This window comes from Nerophis ophidion, linkage group LG23 (assembly GCF_033978795.1).
Source record: "Nerophis ophidion isolate RoL-2023_Sa linkage group LG23, RoL_Noph_v1.0, whole genome shotgun sequence".
Classification (NCBI taxonomy): Eukaryota; Metazoa; Chordata; class Actinopteri; order Syngnathiformes; family Syngnathidae; genus Nerophis; species Nerophis ophidion.
The window spans coordinates 17,821,859-17,841,377 of NC_084633.1; the positions used below are offsets into that span (position 1 = coordinate 17,821,859).

The following is a 19,519-nucleotide window of genomic DNA, read 5'->3' on the forward strand; positions in this document are numbered from 1 at the left end:
TAAAATGTTTTCACTTTTAATGTTTTTTGCAATTTTTATTTTGACAGCAGCACATAAGAAGTGTCTGGTTGTATCTGCTGCTTTAATGTCTTTAATGTCCTATGTGTTCTTTGATGTTTGATGTTTCCCTCTTACACACATGTAAGAGGGGTGTGTACTATGGCTATGAGTTGTTGTTTTTTTCCCTTGGCCTCAGTCTGCACCCCCTCTCCAGGGCCCAGGCTAAGACCGATTTTTTTATTTTATTTTAATCTTCTATTTTTTTCTCCCCCCCTTGTTTACCTGTATCTCATCTTTTTTTGTAAGGGGCGCTGGAAGCCGGCAGACCCGTGAGCGATCCTGTTCTGTCTCCCTTTAATGTTTGTCTGATCTTGAAGGGGATTGTGCTGAAAATTGTAATTTTCCTGAAGGAACTCTCCTGACGGAATAAATAAAGTACTATCTAATCTATCTAATCTAAGATATGCTTTAATTGCTGATGCGTTTTATTTGGTTTTTAAATGCGCCAAAAAATAACCCGTTTTGTACACTGTTGATGTGATTCAGTGCCCAGTAGTGCGTAAATGTGTTTCTGTATAGTATTTCTCCAGCAATGGTCATGTGGTGACATAAATGATGGTATTTTGAGAGGTAATCATTGAAGTGGGACGTCACTGAAGGCCTAGGTGGGAAACGCACGGCTCGCCACTGTATAACAAAGACAGAATACAGAAATAAATTATAGAACATTATATAGTTGCATGTAGTGCATATATTTCAAAATGTAAAAATATCATATATCAAGTAAAAAGCAATAATTTAATGGCAGTCCTCATATTACAACAACAAAGTTGCAGTTATGAGTTCCAATTTGAAGTACTTTAATATTTTACACGTTTTGGATTAAAATCTATCAAATTTTATTTGTATAGGCCTTTAATCATAAATGTCATAAAGGGCTTCAAAAACTCCATCTGCTGATATATATATATATATATATATATATATATATATATATATATATATATATATATATATATATATATATATATATATATATATATATATATATATATAATATATATATATATATATATATATATATATATATATATATATATATATATATATATATATATATATATATATATATATATATATATATATATATATATATATATATATATATATATATATATATATATATATATATATATATATATATGGGACGGCGTGGCGCAATGGTAGAGTGGCCGTGCGCAACCTGAGGGTCCCTGGTTCAAATCCCACCTAGTACCAACTTCGTCACGTCCGTTGTGTCCTGAGCAAGACACTTCACCCTTGCTCCTGATGGGTGCTGGTTGGCGCCTTGCATGGCAGCTCCCTCCATCAGTGTGTGAATGTGTGTGTGAATGGGTAAATGTGGAAGTAGTGTCAAAGCGCTTTGAGTACCTTGAAGGTAGAAAAGCGCTATACAAGTACAACCCATTTATTTATATATGTATAAAATTTATTGAAATAAAAATGTTGTTCTAATATCAGATTTAATTTTAAGAAAAAAATGAAATAAAATCATAAAAAAGAAAGAACAAAAATTTGATTAAAGCTGTATTACATTATTGCGACTTCACTCTTTTGCAGATTTGTTTTCTTTTTAAAAACATTCGATGTATTTTTTAGCCTAAATGTAAAATTTTCATGTATGTAGATGACCAAATGAACTAAAGACATGGATACTATTGTATTATTGGCCATAAGATGAGACCATGGCCCCAAATTTCAGTACATCCATCCATTTTCTACCGCTTATTCCCATTCGGGGTTGCGGGGGGGGCGCTGGCGCCTATCTCAGCTACAATCGGGCGGAAGGCGGGGTACACCCTAGACAAGTCGCCACCTCATCGCAGGGCCAACACAGATAGACAACATTCACACTCACATTCACACACTAGGGCCAATTTAGTGTTGCCAATCAACCTATCCCCAGGTGTATGTCTTTGGAAGTGGGAGGAAGCCGGAGTACCCGGAGGGAACCCACGCATTCACGGGGAGAACATGCAAACTCCACACAGAAAGATCCCGAGCCTGGATTTGAACCCAGGACTGCAGGACCTTCGTATTGTGAGGCAGACGCACTAACCCCTCTCCCACCGTGAAGCCCAATTTCAGTACAGTATATGTATTATTATTATGTTTACCATTTTTGACTGTCTATTTCATCTCTTGATGGCTCTCATATTGTTAAACATCATATTTAGAAGATCTTAAACAGTTTTTTATTTTTTTTATTTTAATAATCTTACTATAGAAATATTTGATTTATAATTAAGGTTTAAATTTGCGAAAATTAATTCCCCACGCTACGGAATCAATTAACAGCAATAGACAATTAATTACTGTAGTCTTAATTTTATATAAAGTGGCAATATTACCAGAATAACGTCCTAATTACTAGATTTGATTTCAAATCCTATAGAAAAATGTGATAAAAAAAATATGATCCAAATAATAATACATGAACACAAATTACGTAGTTATTTTACAGGAAAAGTTGGCATTTTAAGATGCTGAAGTCAAAATATTCATATAATAAAAATGCTATAATTACATGAAAATATAAGATTGGATTCATCATTTTATGTGAGAGCCATATAATATCTTTCAACACGGAATACAACTGGATGCGTACATTTTTAAGTAAGAAACATTTTTAGAGTATAATATGTCTCTTATTCTTTTTAATAAATAACATTGTTATTCCAAAGCCAACCAATAATAAATAAAATAGTCCTTACCATTAATGAGACTTCTTCAACAGGTGCGGTGTAAAACGGATGGATGGATTAAAATGCACGAGAATGTTTTATATTTTTAACGTTATTTTTAACACTGTAATGATTACCAGCGGAATTATTCATTACTTATCGTGTTAAGCAATGTCAGCTAAGATTTATCTGAGAGCCAGATGCAGTCATCAAAAAAGCCACATCTGGCTCCAGAGCCATAGGTTCCCTACCCCTGCAATAAGGTAATTATGTATTTTTGAGACAACAAAGTTTTATGTGAACATTTTTAAGAGAAAAAAATCCCCCCCAAAAATTGTAACTCACTGGATTAAAATGTAAATTTCTGAGAGAATATAATATGAGGAAAAATATATTATAAACTAATACTTTACATGTAGGACTATAATTATAACAACGCACGCATTAAGACTTAATCAGGAACAAAGAATTGAACGAGACACACTTTGCAATTAATTGGGCGGCGGGGCTCTGTTGGTAGAGCAACTTGAGGGGTCCGGGTTCGATCCCCGCTTCCGCCATCCCAGTCCCAGCTGTTGTGTCCTTGGGCAAGACACTTCACCCACCTGCTCCCGGGGCCACCCACACTGGTTTAAATTTAACTCAGATCATGGGTTTCACTATGTAAAGCGCTTTGAGTCACTAGAGAAAAAGCGCTATATACAGTCGTGGTCAAAAGTTGACATACACTTGTAAAGAACATAATGTCATGGCTGTCTTGAGTTTACAATCATTTCTACAACTCTCATTTTTTTTGTGATAGACTGATTGGAGCACTTGTTGATCACAAAAAAATAATTCATGAAGTTTGGTTCTTTTATAAATTTATTATGGGTCTACTGAAAATGTGAGCAAATCTGCTGGGTCAAAAGTATACATACAGCAATGTTAATATTTGCTTACATGTCCCTTGGCAAGTTTCACTGCAATAAGGCGCTTTTGGTAGCCATCCACAAGCTTCTGCTTGAATTTTGACCACTCTGTTGGACAAAATTGGTGCAGTTTAGCTAAATGTGTTGGTTTTCTGACATGGACTTGTTTCTTCAGCATTGTCCACAAGTTAAGTCAGGATTTTGCAAAGGCCATTTTAAAACCTTAATTCTAGCCTGATTTTGCCATTCTTTTACCACTTTTCAATCAATCAATCAATCAATGTTTACTTATATAGCCCTAAATCACTAGTGTCTCAAAGGGCTGCACAAACCACTACGACATCCTCGGTAGGCCCACATAAGGGCAAGGAAAACTCACACCCAGTGGGACGTCGGTGACAATAATGACCCAGTGGGACGTCGGTGACAATGATGACTATGAGAACCTTGGAGAGGAGGAAAGCAATGGATGTCGAGCGGGTCTAACATGATACTGTGAAAGTTCAATCCACAATGGATCCAACACAGTCGCGAGAGTCCAGTCCAAAGCGGATCCAACACAGCAGCGAGAGTCCCGTTCACAGCGGAGCCAGCAGGAAACCATCCCAAGCGGAGGCGGATCAGCAGCGCAGAGATGTCCCCAGCCGATACACAGGCGAGCAGTACATGGCCACCGGATCGGACCGGACTCCCTCCACAAAGGAGAGTGGGACATAGAAGAAAAAGAAAAGAAACGGCAGATCAACTGGTCTAAAAAGGGAGTCTATTTAAAGGCTAGAGTATACAAATGAGTTTTAAGGTGAGACTTAAATGCTTCTACTGAGGTAGCATCTCGAACTGTTACCGGGAGGGCATTCCAGAGTACTGGAGCCCGAACGGAAAAAGCTCTACAGCCCGCAGACTTTTTTGGGGCTTTGGGAATCACTAACAAGCCGGAGTCCTGTTTGGGGTCATTGTCCTGTTGGAACACCCAACTGCGCCCAAGACCCAACCTCCGGGCTGAAGAATTTGGAGGGAATCCTCCTTTTTCATTGTCCTGTTTTCTCTCTGTAAAGAAACAGTTCCATTGGCAGCAAAACAGGCACAGAGCATAATACTACCACCACCATGCTCGACGGTAGGTCTGGTGTTCCTGGGATTAAAGGCCTCACATTTTCTCCTTTAAACATATTGCTGAGTATTTTTTTTGATCTGACCCCAGAACTTATTTTCCAGAAGGTCTTATCTTTGTCCATGTGATGGAAGTTCATTTCAAACATACAGTTACACTTGTGACGGACTTAAGCCGTCGTCGTGTGGGTTGAATGGACCACCCAGGAAGGACATCTCTCTTGAGCGGCTTTGACTTCTTTATTTTTCAATAATGCTCTTCTGCAGCTCGAGTCGCTCTTTCAGCTCCTCTCCGCTGCTTGCTCCTCGGTCGCTCCTCCAGCTCCTGTCGTCGTCCTCGTCCTCTTCTGCTTCTTGTTGCTCTGTGATCGCTGTTGCGGACTCCCCTCCTCCTTCTCCCCTTTTATACCCTGCAAGGAGATAAGTCAAGCGTGTGCCGGTGTGTGAGCCACGCACCTGGATTAGATTGCGGCGGCGTCGCTCCCGGCACGTCCCGCCTCTCCACTCCGCCGCATTCTCCGCCTCCTTGCCGCCATCTTGGGCAGGGCTACAGTGTGCCCTGCCCCGCCGTCGGCCCGTCGGCTCCGCCTCCCCACACACTAAGATACATCACTTATATCCAGTTACTCAATACAACATATTTCAAAAGATGTAGCAGCAGAGCTTCAACACACTCTCTCACACACAAACTGAGCAGGGTTTTTATTTATTGCTGGGTATTGTGGCCAAACGGCTCCATTTTTGTTTCATCTGACATCACATTGACAAAGATCAGTAGCCTTGTGGTTAGAGTGTCCGCCCTGAGATCGGTAGGTCGTGAGTTCGAACCCCGGCCGAGTCATACCAAAGACTATAAAACTGGGACCCATTACCTCCCTGCTTGACACTTTGCATCAAGGGTTGGAATTGGGTGTTAAATCACCCAAAATGATTCCTGGGCATGGCCGCTGCTGCTCACTGCTCCCCTCACCTCCCAGGGGGTGATCCAGGGTGATGGGTCAAATGCAGAGAACAATTTCGCCACACCTAGTGTGTGTGTGACAATCATGGGTGCTTTAACTTAAACAAGACTGTGACAGACTCTTGCTGTCGTGCGGGTTCTCAGGACCACCAAGGAAGGACATTGTGTAGCAGGTTAGACTTTCTTTTATTTTTCAATAATAACAAGTATATTTTCAGCCTTGCCGTGTCCGGCTTCCTCTGCCGCTCCACCTTTCAATCGCGTGCGTCTTTGTCTTCCTGTGGCTCTCTCTCGCTCTCGTTCAGCATCCGCTTCCCTCTGGCTCCTTCTCGTCTCTCCGCCTCTCTCCCTTGGGTTTACGGCCGCTGCCCTTCTATACAGTGCGAGAGGAGATTTAAAATGTGCCCATCTGGGCGACCCACGCGCCTGATAATATTTGCGAGGTTGATTCCGGCACGCTCCTGCCTCGCTGCTTGCTCGCAGTACACACCTCCTCGCCGCCATCTTGGGCCGGGCTCCGGCGTGCCCCGCCTCACAGTCGGACTGCCGGCTCCGCCTCTCCACAAAGACCTACTGGAGGAAAGTTCTGTGTTCAGCAGATTAGATCACATTAAATTCATAAAAGAACCAAACTTCATGAATGTTTTTTTGTGACCAACAAGTATGTGCTCCAATCACTCTATCACAAAAAAATCTGAAATGATTGGAAACTCAAGACAACCATGACATTATGTTCTTTACAAGTGCATGTAAACTTTTGACCACGACTGTAAATATAATTGACTTCACTTCACTAATTGGGACACAGCGTCTATTAGAAAGGAGGCCATCATTTGATTGTTGAGTGTTTATCATGCTGTAAAAGCCGAGTGTGTGTTCACAGGTGTACAAGACGCTGACACACGCCGTGTGGACAATGTGGCGCACAGAAGGAGTGCTGACGTTCTACCGCGGCCTCGCTCCCACGCTCATCGCCGTCTTTCCTTACGCCGGCCTGCAGTTCTTCTTCTACAACGTCTTTAAAAGGCTTTTGACTCCGCCCCCCTTTGCTGGGCAATCAGGAGGTCAGTGCAGGTCACACGACGGTACATTTACACTGGGTTTCATAGGTTGATTTCAGTTGTTTGTTTGTTGTTTTCCACACAACGTCCAAGAAAACATCAGGAGTCTGATCTGTGGCAGTGGAGCAGGAGTCATTAGCAAAACGCTCACGTATCCTTTTGACCTCTTTAAGAAAAGACTCCAGGTTGGAGGTTTTGAGGAGGCCAGAGTACATTTTGGACAGGTGAGCTCCTCATTCATTTGTAATACAACACACTTTTTCAACTAAACACACTCTGCAGCTTTAATCTTTTTACATTTTCACATAATATAATTATGTGTGCATGTGCATGCGTGTGAATGTACACATACATACATATTTATATGTACATATATATATGTATTTGTAAACATATACATACATATATATGTATACATGTATGTATTCATACATGTATGTATGTATATATAGAAAACATATATATGTATGTATTTATACATACATATGTATGTATGTATATATATATATATGTATATATGCATGTATACGGAAATGTATGTATGTTTACATATATATGTATGTACATATACAGTGGGGCAAAAAAGTATTTAGTCAGCCTCCGATTGTGCAAGTTCTCCCACTTAAAATGATGACAGAGGTCCGTAATTTTCATCATAGGTACACTTCACTCCCTAGGGATGTGTTTAGGGCACGTCCAGCTGGTAGGAGGCCACGGGGAAGACCCAGGACACGTTGGGAAGACTATGTCTCCCGGCTGGCCTGGGAACGCCTCGGGATCCCCCGGGAAGAGCTAGACAAAGTGGCTGGAGATAGGGAAGTCTGGGCTTCCCTGCTTAGGCTGCTGCCCCCGCGACCCGACCTCGGATAAGCGGAAGATGATGGATGGATGGATGGTACACTTCAACTGTGAGAGACAGAATGTGAAAAAAAAATCCATGACTTCTCATTGTAGGAATTTTAAAGCATTTATTTGTAAGTTATGGTGGAAAATAAGTATTTGGTCACTTTAAACCAGGAAAATCTCTGGCTCTCAAAGACCTGTAACGTCTTCCTTAAGAAGCTCTTTTGTCCTCCACTCGTTATCTGTATTAATGGCACTTGTTTGAACTCTTTATCTGTACAAAAGACACCTGTCCACAGCCTCAAACTGTCAGATTTCAAACTCCACAATGGCCAAGACCAAAGAGCTGTCAAAGGACACCAGGAAAAGAATTGTAGACCTGCACCAGACCGTGAAGAGTGAATTTCCAAGAGGCAAGCTGCTTGGTGTGAAAAAATCAACTTTGGGAGCAATCATCAGAAAATGGAAGACATACAAGACCACTGATAATCTCCCTCGATCTGGGTCTCCATGCAAGATCTCATCCCGTGGGGTCAAAATGATCAAAAATCCCAGAACCACAAGGGGGGATCTGGGGAATGACCTGCAGAGAGCTGGGACCAAAGTAACAAAGGTTACCATCAGTAACACACTACGCCGACAGGGAATCAAATCCTGCAGTGCCAGACGTGTCCCCCTGCTTAAGCCAGTGCATGTCCAGGCCCGTCTGAAGTTTGCCAGAGAGCACATGGGAGAATCTCATGTGGTCAGATGAAACCAATTTAGAACTTTTTGGTATAAACTCAACTCGTGGTGTTTGGAGAAAGAAGAATACTGAGTTGCATCCCAAGAACACCACACCTACTGTGAAGCATGGGGGTGGAAACATCATGCTTTGGGGCTGTTTTTCTGCCAAGGGGACAGGACGATTGATTCGTGTTAAGGAAAGAATGAATGGGGCCATTTAGCGTGAGATTTTGAGCCAAAACCTCCTTCCATCAGTGAGAGCTTTGAATGGTTGACCAAATACTTATTTTCCACCATAATTTGCATATAATTTATTTAAAATTCCTACAATGTGAATTCCTGGATTTTTTTTGTTCACATTCTGTATCTCACAGTTGAAGTGTACCTATGATGAAAATTACAGAACTCTGTCATCATTTTAAGTGGGAGAACTTGCACAATCGCTGGCTGACTAAATACTTTTTTGCCCTACTGTATATGTACATATATATGTGTATTTGTAAACATATACATACATACATATATATGTAAAAATTGTATGTATAAATGTATGTATGAATGTATGTATACATGTATATGTTACATATATATGTATGGAAAACATATATATGTATGTATACATATATATGTATGCATGTATACATATATGTATGTATGTTTACATATATATGTATGTATACATATATATGTATGCATGTATACATATATGTATGTATGTTTACATATATATGTATGTATGTATGTATACATATATATGTATGCATGTACACATATGTATGTATGTATGTTTACATATATATGTATGTTTACATATATATGTATGTATGTATATATATGTTTACATATATGTATGTTTACATGTATGCATACATACATATGTACTTGTGTATGTATACATGTATATGTGCATGTATTTTGTATGTATGTATGTATACGTACGTATGTATATATTCATAAACATGTATGTTTATGTATATATGTGTATGTGTGTATATATGTTTACATATAAACACACATACATACATCTATACATCTGCATGTTTGTATATGTATACATATGTATGTATGTATACCGTACATATGTATACATAGGTTTGTGTACATATGGGGCATATGTATGTGTATGTATGTAAGTACATATACAAGTTTTAATTTTACTAAACACAAAAGTTGTAGTTACAATTCAATGTTTGAGTTAATTTGATTATATTCACAATGTGAGAATATAGGAAAAAAGTTCCCCTTTTTAAAAAAAAAAAAAAAAAAAAGGGAATTGTTTAGAATTATTTTGATTTCAATTTAAATTATTTTTAGGTTGATTGGCAGCACTAAAAGGTCCCTAGTGTGTGAGTGTGAATGTTGTCTGTCTATCTGTGTTGGCCCTGTGATGATGTGGCGACTTGTCCAGGGTGTACGCCGCCCTCCCCTCGATTGTTGCTGAGATGGGCTCCAGCGCCCTCCGCCACCCCGAAGGGAATAAGCGGTAGTAAATGGATGGATGGATGGATTAAATTCTGTTTAATTTTATTGTCATCCAAATATAATGCTGTCAGTCCATCCACAATGATATTTAAACTTGGTCTATTTTTGAGGAAAGAAAGTCAAAGTTGTATCTTCTATTACACGGGTGTCAAACTCTGGCCCGCGGGCCAAATATGGCCCGCCGTGCAATTTCATTTGGCCCTTGAGGCAAAATCAAATTAACATTAGAGCTGGCCCACCGGTATTATAGAGCGGCTAAGCCGCTGTAACACAGCATTTGCCGCTAATACTCATACTTGCCAACCCTCCCGATTTTCCAACCATTCTGCAACCCAGGCTGCAAATAAAAAAAGATGCATTAAATGTTTTATTTAAATTGTATTTCATATACCATTGATGTCTTTCATTTGTTTTTTGAATGTTGATTTTGCACTATTAAGTTATATAAGTATTGCTTGTTCCATATTCAGTGTTAAAGCAAATCAGTGTAGCAAACTGAGCAATAATTAACAATTTATTTATGCACTTTGTCTTCCTACTTTTAAGGCTTGAATGTTTGATTAATTCATTATTGTTATTTTATTTTCAAATGTATTATTAGCTTGTGGAAAAAGTTTATTTTGATATTTACCTCAGAAGGCTGCAAATAGAAAAGTGGCATTACATTTTTATTTAAATTGTATTTGATGTGCCATTTATATTTTATTATTATTATTATTATTATTATTATTTGAAACTCGATTTTGCATGTGACTATAAAGTTATACAAGCCTTGCTTCTTCAATATTCAATGCAAAATTTGTTTGGGTCCTATTAAAAGGTTCATTTGTTCAACCTGTTGTAACAAGTGGCTTGGCATTGTCTTGCTGAAATAAACAGGGGCGTCCATGATAACGTTGCTTGGATGACAACATATGTTGCTCCAAAACCTGTATGGACCATTCAGCATTCAGCTTTGTTCAGTTTTAAATTTTGGCCCACTCTGTATTTGAGTTCGACACCCCTGTTCTATTATAACGGGTAAAGAGGGCAAAATTATTAGGCTGCCAAATTACAAATGTGCCTGTTCACAGTGGTCACGTCTTGTTGTTTAGTCTGGTGTCATGTAACGCTTATTTCTACATATTTTCACTTATCCTGTCCAGTTAAATATCATTGTCCATGAATTGATGAAACTTACCATTTAGTGGTCAATTGTACGGAATATGTACTGCACCGTGCAATCCACTAATAAAAGTTCCAATCAATCAATGTCCCATTTATTTTGATGCGGTCTCCTATCTGTACACACTTTGATATGATGAAGAATGTTTCAATACAATAAACGTTCAAGATGGGATTGTTGACAAATGTTGGGAGACACACGTCTTTAACGAAGGTTCTTCTGTGTAGGTGCGGCGTTACCGGGGCCTGGCGGACTGTGTGGTCCGCATTGCCAAAGAAGAGGGCGTTCGAGGCTTCTCTAAAGGCCTCTCTCCCAGCCTGGTGAAGTCGGCGCTGTCAACGGGTTTGACTTTTTTTTGGTACGAGTTTTTCCTCAACGCACTACGTGACCTCAAGGAGAGCCGAGGAGTGAAGGGCAAAAGATAACAACGGGACACAAAGGACAAAGGTGCTTTGTATAGAGTTTACATGCAAGTCATATGCTTTTGTGTCTTTTTACGTACATGTAAACATTATTATATTATACTAAAAGTTATCATGTCTTTTTTTTTTAAGAATATCATCTGGTTGTTTTGATATTGAACGGAAAAAGTTAATCGTGTTTATGTAATCAAATCGTACATGTGTGGATTCAAGTACAATATAAAGTGTACTATGTACAAACCCCGTTTCCATATGAGTTGGGAAATTGTGTTAGATGTAAATATAAATGTAATACAATGATTTGCAAATTATTTTCAACCCATATTCAGTTGAATATGCTACAAAGACAACATATTTGATGTTAAAACTCAAACTTTATTTTTTTTGCAAATAATAATTAACTTAGAATTTCATGGCTGCAACACATGCCAAAGTAGTTGGGAAAGGGCATGTTCACCACTGTGTTACATCACCTTTTCTTTCAACAACACTCAAACGTTAGGGAACTGAGGAAACTAATTGTTGAAGCTTTGAAAGTGGAATTCTTTACCATTCTTGTTTTATGTAGAGCTTCAGTCGTTCAACAGTCCGGGGTCTCCGCTGTTGTATTTTACGTGTCATAGTGCGCCACACATTTTCCATGGGAGACAGGTTTAGACTGCAGGCGGGCCAGGGAAGTAACTACAGTCTTTTACTACGAAACCACACTGTTGTAACACGTGGCTTGGCATTGTCTTGCTAAAATAAGCAGGGGCGTCCATGATAACGTTGCTTGGATTGCAACATATGTTGCTCCAAAACCTGTATGGACCATTCAGCATTGATGGTGCCTTCACAGATGTGTAAGTTACCCATGTCTTGGGCACTAATACACCCCCATCCCATCACAGATGCTGGCTTTTGAAATTTGCGCCTATAACAATCCGGATGGTTTTTTTCCTATTTGTTCCAGAGGACACCACGTCCACAGTTTCCAAATATAATTTGAAATGTGGACTCCTCAGACCACAGAACACTTTTCCACTTTGAATCACTCCATCTTAGATGAGCTCGGGCCCAGCCAAGCCGGCGGCGTTCCTGGGTGTTGTTGATAAATGGCTTTCTCTTTTTATAGTAGAGTTTTAACTTGCACTTACAGATGTAGCGACCAACTGTAGTTACTGGCAGTGGTTTTCTGAAGTGTTCCTGAGTTCATGTGGTGATATCCTTTACACACTGATGTCTGTTTTTGATGCAATACTGCCTGGAGGGTCAAAGGTTTGTAATATAATCGCTTACGTGCAGTGATTTCTCCAGATTCTCCGAACCTTTTGATGATTTTACGGACCGTAGATGGTAAAATCCCTAAATTCCTTGCAATAGCTGGTTGAGAAATGTTGTTCTAAAACTGTTCGACAATTTGCTTACAAATTGGTGACCCTCGCTCCATCTTTGTTTGTGAATTACCTAGCATTTCATGGAAGCTGTTTTTATACCCAATCATGGCACCCACCTGTTCCCAATTAGCCTGCACACCTGTGGGATGTTCCAAATAAGTGTTTGATGAGCGTTCCTCAACTTTATCAGTATTTATTGCCACCTTTCCCAACTTCTTTGTCACATGTTGCTAGCATCAAATTCTAAGGTTTATGATTATTTGCACACACACACAAAAAAAGTTTATGAGTTTGAACATCAAATATGTTGTGTTTGTATTATATTCAACTGAATATGGGTTGAAATGATTTGCAAATCATTGTATTCCGTTTATATTTACATCTAACACAATTTCCCAACTCATGGAAACGGGGTTTGTATAAGGAGGTGTGTTGACATGGAATTTTGTCATTAAAGTTTACAGCTGCTATTTAAATTGTTTTCTCTGAGGTATTTAATTTATGTATTTTTTTTAGCAGTCTCTGAGGTATTTAATTGATTTATTTTGGAGCAGGCTGGTACGACTTTTAAAATGTTGATGCGTTCATGATAAACATGCAGTACTCAAATGTAACAGCGGGGGGCGCCGTTGTTTCAGCCAGTTCCTGTCTCGGACAAACGAAGAACTAACAACATTAATGGCGGGAGATTCGTCCTAACATTTTCGTCAGAAAGAGCTACTTTTTAAACGACGGTGATGACAATGTAAGCTACCATTATTGGTGTAGTTTTCACAGTTTCTCATGCGGCAAGTGTCTGCATGCCTACTGGTGGGAAGACTGATTTATGTAATTGTAATTTAAAAAAGATTTAATTTACAAGTGCACACAAAGTAGTTTTGATTTTTAATTACGTATCCCTGATGCGCATGCGTGCGCATGCTCAGCAGCGTTGGATCGCTTTTTTAACGCAGCTGCTCGATTCGACGGAACACTGGCATCAATGTAAGTAGTTTGGAAACTTTTCTACTGTTAAATTGTTTTTTTTACCCAAAAGGTAAAATATCTTAAGAGTGTATGAGTTACAATGTGTTGCCCTTCTTTGGAAAATAGCTAACGCGTCCACTTTAATATCTTTCACAAACAGAGAGCTATCAACATGCTTTTAATGGCTGCTACGGTATTTTATTTAATTCAATTTAAGCGTGGTTGCGCATGCTCAGTAGCGTTGGATAGCTTTTTAAAGGCCTACTGAAAGCCACTACTAGCGACCACGCAGTCTGATAGTTTATATATCAATGATGAAATATTAACATTGCAACACATGCCAATACGGTCGCTTTAGTTTACTAAATTGCAGTTTTAAATTTCCCCGGAGTTTCCTGTTGAAAACGTCGCGGAATGATGACGCGTGTTTGTGACGTTATTGGTTGGAGGGGACATATTAGCCCAGCACCACTTACGGCTAAAAATCGTCTCTTTTCATCGCGCAATTACACAGTATTTTGGACATCTGTGTTGCTGAGTCTTTTGCAATTTGTTCAATTAATTATGGAGAAGTCAAAGTAGAAAGATGGAGGTGGGAAGCTTTTAGCCTTTAGCCACACAAACACACAGTGTTTCCTTGTTTAAAATTCCCAAAGGTGAAGCTTTACTATGGATCAGAGCGGTCAAGCGAACATGGATCCCGACTACATGTCAACCGGCAGTTTTCGGTGAGAAAATTGTGGAAATAAGTCTCCTCCTACCGGAGATAAGCGGAGCCAGCGACCTCCTGCAGCTGCCGTGACTTCTCTCAGAGACTCTGGCGTCAAAACACCCGTGGACACACCCCTCCGACTTTAAGGTACTATTTAACCCACTAAAACTCTAGCAACACACTAGAAAGATAAGGGATTTTCCAGAATTATCCTAGGAAATGTGTCTAATAACATCTGAATCGCTCTCACTGCAATCACCTTTTTTTTTCTTTTTTATTCTAGTCCTTCACTCTAAATGAACTCATCCACGAATCTTTCATCCTCGCTCAAATTAATGGTGAAATTGTAGCTTTTTCGGTCCGAATAGCTCTAGCTACTGGTGGCCATGATTGTAAACAATGTGAGGATGTGAGGAGCCCTACAACCCGTGACGTCACGCGCACATCGTCTGCTACTTCCGGTATATGCAGGGCTTTTTTATTAGCGACCTAAAGTTGCGAACTTTATCATCGATGTTCTCTACTAAATCTTTTCAGCAAAAATATGGCGAAATGATAAAGTATGACACATAGAATGGACCTGCTATCCCCGTTTGAATAAGAAAATCTCATTTCAGTAGGCTTTTAATGCAGCAGCTTGATTCGATTTAATACTGGCATTAATTTGGTTTGGAAACTTTTATACTGTTAAAATGTTTTTTTTCCCTAAAGGTAAAATATCTTACGAGTGTATGAATTACAATGTGTTGCCCTTCTTCGGAAATTATCTTACGCGTCCATCCATCCATCTTCTGCTTATCTGAGGTCGGGTCACGGGGGCAGCAGCCTAAGCAGAGAAACCCAGACTTCCCTCTCCCCAGCCACTTCGTCTAGCTCTTCCCGGGGGATCCCGAGGCGTTCCCAGGCCAGCTGGGAGACATAGTCTTCCCAACGTGTCCTGGGTCTTCCCCATGGCCTCCTACCGGTTGGACGTGCCCTAAACACCTCCCTAGGGAGGCGTTCGGGTGGCATCCTGACAAGATGCCCGAACTACTTCATCTGGCTCCTCTCCATGTGGAGGAGCAGCAGCTTTACTTTGAGTTCCTCTCGGATGGCAGAGCTTCTCACCCTATCTCTAAGGGAGAGCCCCGCCACACGGTGGAGGAAACTCATTTGGGCCGCTTGTACCCGTGATCTTATCCTTTCAGTCATGACCCAAAGCTCATGACCATAGGTGAGGTTGGGAACGTAGCCTGCCCGGTAAATTGAGAGCTTTGCCTTCCGGCTCAGCTCCTTCTTCACCACAACGGATCGATACAGCGTCCGCATTACTGAAGACGCCGCACCGATCCGCCCGTCGAAATCGCGATTCACTCTTCCCTCACTCGTGAACAAGACTCTGAGGTACTTGAACTCCTCCACTTGGGGCAGGGTCTCCTCCCCAACCAAGAGATGGCACTCCACCTTTTTCTGGGAGAGAACCATGGACCACTTTGATTAATATCATTCACAAACAAAACGATCAACATGCTTTAATGGCTGCTACGGTATTTTATTTAATTCAATTCAGTAGTGTTGGATCGCATTTTAACACAGCAGCTCGATTCGACAGAACACTGGCATCAAGTGTTTTGGAAACTTTTGTACTGTTAAAACGTTTTTTTTTTCTCCCAAAGGTAAAATATCACCATGAAAATATTACCATGAAGATTAACGTGGACCCCGACTTAAACAAGTTGAGAAACCTATTGGGGTGTTACCATTTAGTGGTCAATTGTACGGAATATGTACTGTACTGGGCAATCTACTAATGAAAGTTTCAATCAATCAATCCATCAAAGTGCGCCTGCTTGTCTGTGAGGAGACACAGGAAAGAGGAGGAGAGTGTAATGCCCGCAGCTGCGTGACAACGTCTACTCAAATATTACGATAGTCATTTTCTATATCGCACAGAGACAAATCCGCGATATATATCTTATATCGATACATCTCCCAGCCCTACTTCAATCAATCAATCAATCAATCAATGTTTACTTATATAGCCCTAAATCACTAGTGTCTCAAAGGGCTGCACAAACCACTACGACATCCTCGGTAGGCCCACATAAGGGCAAGGAAAACTCACACCCAGTGGGACATCGGTGACAATAATGACCCAGTGGGACGTCGGTGACAATGATGACTATGAGAACATGATACTGTGAAAGATCAATCCATAATGGATCCAACACAGTCTAATATCCATAATGGATCCAACACAGTCGCGAGAGTCCAGTCCAAAGCGGAGCCAGCAGGAAACCATCCCAAGAGGAGGCTGATCAGCAGCGCAGAGATGTCCCCAGCCGATACACAGGCGAGCAGTACATGGCCACCGGATCGGACCGGACTCCCTCCACAAAGGAGAGTGGGACATAGAAGAAAAAGAAAAGAAACGGCAGATCAACTGGTCTGAAAAGGGAGTCTATTTAAAGGCTAGAGCATACAAATGAGTTTTAAGGTGAGACTTAAATGCTTCTACTGAGGTAGCATCTCGAACTGTTACCGGGAGGGCATTCCAGAGTACTGGAGCCCGAAATGAAAAAGCTCTACAGCCCGCAGACTTTTTTTGGGCTTTGGGGATCACTAATGCGTACTCGCTTTAAGCAGCGAGCTGTGTACATGGCACTCATCTCTGGGAGTATAGTCCTTGTAATCTTCCCTGCCGTTTTAACCACTCGCTGGAGGGCCTGTTGGTTTGCTTTATTGCAGCTAGCGAACCACACTTTAAAGCCGTAGGTGAGGACACTGCTGATGGCACAGTTGTAAAAGTTTACCATTGATTTCTGCGGAATCTTTGCGCATTTTAGTTTCCTTAGAAAGAAAGGACGTTGTTGGGCCAGAAGCAGTGTTAATGTTTCAGCATAGATCTTCTGTGATGGTCACCCCTAAAAATTAGAATTGTTTGACCCTTTCTACGAGATTGTTATTAATTACAAGTAGAGGGTGTTCTTTCTGCCATTTCCTGCGAAATGGTTTTGTTAGTGTTAAGAACCAAGTTGTTTTTAGCACACCATGAAGCCAGCTGTTGGACCTCTGCCCTGTATGCCGTCTCAACGTTGTTGCTGATGAGCCCAAGCACCGTGGTGTCGTCGGCATATTTGACAGTGAGGTTGGATGTTTAAGAGGCTATGCAGCCATGTGTGAAGAGCACAGGGCTTAGCACACAACCTTGTGGGGCACCGGTGTTGATAATGAGCATGGCAGAGATGTGCTCACCTATTTTCACATACTGTGTGCGATTTGTTAAAAAGTCCGAAATCCAGTTTCAGAGGAAGGTGTTCAGACCAAGGTTGTGAAGCTTAGATCTCAATCAATCAATCAATCAATGTTTATTTATATAGCCCCAAATCACAAATGTCTCAAAGGACTGCACAAATCATTACGACTACAACATCCTCGGAAGAACCCACAAAAGGGCAAGGAAAACTCACACCCAGTGGGCAGGGAGAATTCACATTCAGTGGGACGCCAGCGACAATGCTGACTATGAGAAACCTTGGAGAGGACCTCAGATGTGGGCAACCCCCCCCCCTCTAGGGGACCGAAAGCAATGGATGTCGAGCGGGTCTAACATGATACTGTGAAAGTTCAATCCATAGTGGCTCCAAGACAGCAGTGAGAGTCCCGTCCACAGGAAACCATCTCAAGCGGATCAGCAGCGTAGAGATGTCCCCAACCGATACAGGCGACCGGTCCATCCTGGGTCCCGACGAGCGGTCCATCCTGGGTCTCGACTCTGGACAGTCAGTACTTCATCCATGGTCATCGGACCGGACCCCCTCCACAAGGGAGGGGGGGCATAGGAGAAAGAAAAGAAGCGGCAGATCAACTGGTCTAAAAAGGAGGTCTATTTAAAGGCTAGAGTATACAGATGAGTTTTAAGATGAGACTTAAATGCTTCTACTGAGGTAGCATCTCGAACTGTTACCGGGAGGGCATTCCAGAGTACTGGAGCCCGAACGGAAAACGCTCTATAACCCGCAGACTTTTTTTGAGCTCTAGGAATCACTAATAAGCCGGAGTCTTTTGAACGCAGATTTCTTGCCGGGACATATGGTACAATACAATCGGCAAGATAGGCTGGAGCTAGACCGTGTAGTATTTTATACGTAAGTAGTAAAACCTTAAAGTCACATCTTAAGTGCACAGGAAGCCAGTGCAGGTGAGCCAGTACAGGTATATATGTATGTATATATGTATATAAAAGGTATATACAGTACAGGTATATATGTATGTATACATGTATATAAAAGGTATATACAGTACAGGTATATATGTATGTATATATGTATATAAAAGGTATATACAGTACAGGTATATATGTATGTATATATGTATATAAAGGTATATACAGTACAGGTATATATGTATGTATATATGTATATAAAGGTATATACAGTACAGGTATATATGTATGTATATATGTATATAAAGGTATATACAGTACAGGCGTAATATGATCAAACTTTCTTGTTCTTGTCAAAAGTCTAGCAGCCGCATTTTGTACCAACTGTAATCTTTTAATGCTAGACATTGGGAGACCCGAAAATAATACGTTACAGTAATCGAGACGAGACGTAACAAACGCATGGATAATGATCTCGGCGTCTTTAGTGGACAAAGTGGAGCGAATTTTAGCGATATTACGGAGATGAAAGAAGGCCGTTTTAGTAACGCTTTTAATGTGTGACTCAAAGGAGAGAGTTGGGTCGAAGATAATACCCAGATTTTTTACAGAGTCACCTTGTTTTATTATTTGGTTGTCAAATGTTAAAGTTGTATTATTAAATAGAGGTCGGTGTCTAGCAGGACCGATAATCAGCATTTCCGTTTTTTTGGCATTAAGTTGCAAAAAGTTAGCGGACATCCATTGTTTAATTTCATTAAGACACGCTTCCAACTGACTACAGTCCGGCGTGTTGGTCAGCTTTAGGGGCATGTAAAGTTGGGTGTCATCAGCATAACAGTGAAAGCTAATACCGTATCTGAGTCTGTTTGGCATTATTGTGTTAAATGCTGAGC

At 40.6% G+C, this 19,519-nt stretch overlaps 1 protein-coding gene and 2 long non-coding RNA genes across 3 annotated transcripts in view; 2 read left to right on the forward strand and 1 right to left on the reverse strand.

The window, feature by feature from the left end:
* slc25a19 (solute carrier family 25 member 19) overlaps positions 1-13,277 on the forward strand; it is a 28,368-nt gene extending 15,091 nt beyond the window's left edge. The window contains exons 5-7 of the mRNA XM_061885074.1: positions 6,610-6,790; positions 6,881-7,011; positions 11,231-13,277. Of these exons, the coding sequence (XP_061741058.1) occupies positions 6,610-6,790; positions 6,881-7,011; positions 11,231-11,428 (510 nt within the window). The 3' untranslated portion in view covers positions 11,429-13,277. The remainder of the gene's footprint in view (positions 1-6,609; positions 6,791-6,880; positions 7,012-11,230) is intronic.
* On the reverse strand, positions 5,354-14,579 carry LOC133541591 (uncharacterized). Its single transcript, XR_009803924.1, has 3 exons — positions 14,529-14,579; positions 6,217-6,299; positions 5,354-6,099 (listed from the first exon to the last, which is right to left on the reverse strand). It is a non-coding gene; the product is annotated as an uncharacterized LOC133541591 (long non-coding RNA).
* The window catches only part of LOC133541589 (uncharacterized), a 33,984-nt gene continuing 28,596 nt past the window's right edge, over positions 14,132-19,519 (forward strand). The window contains exon 1 of the long non-coding RNA XR_009803922.1: positions 14,132-14,626. This is a non-coding gene — a long non-coding RNA (uncharacterized LOC133541589). The remainder of the gene's footprint in view (positions 14,627-19,519) is intronic.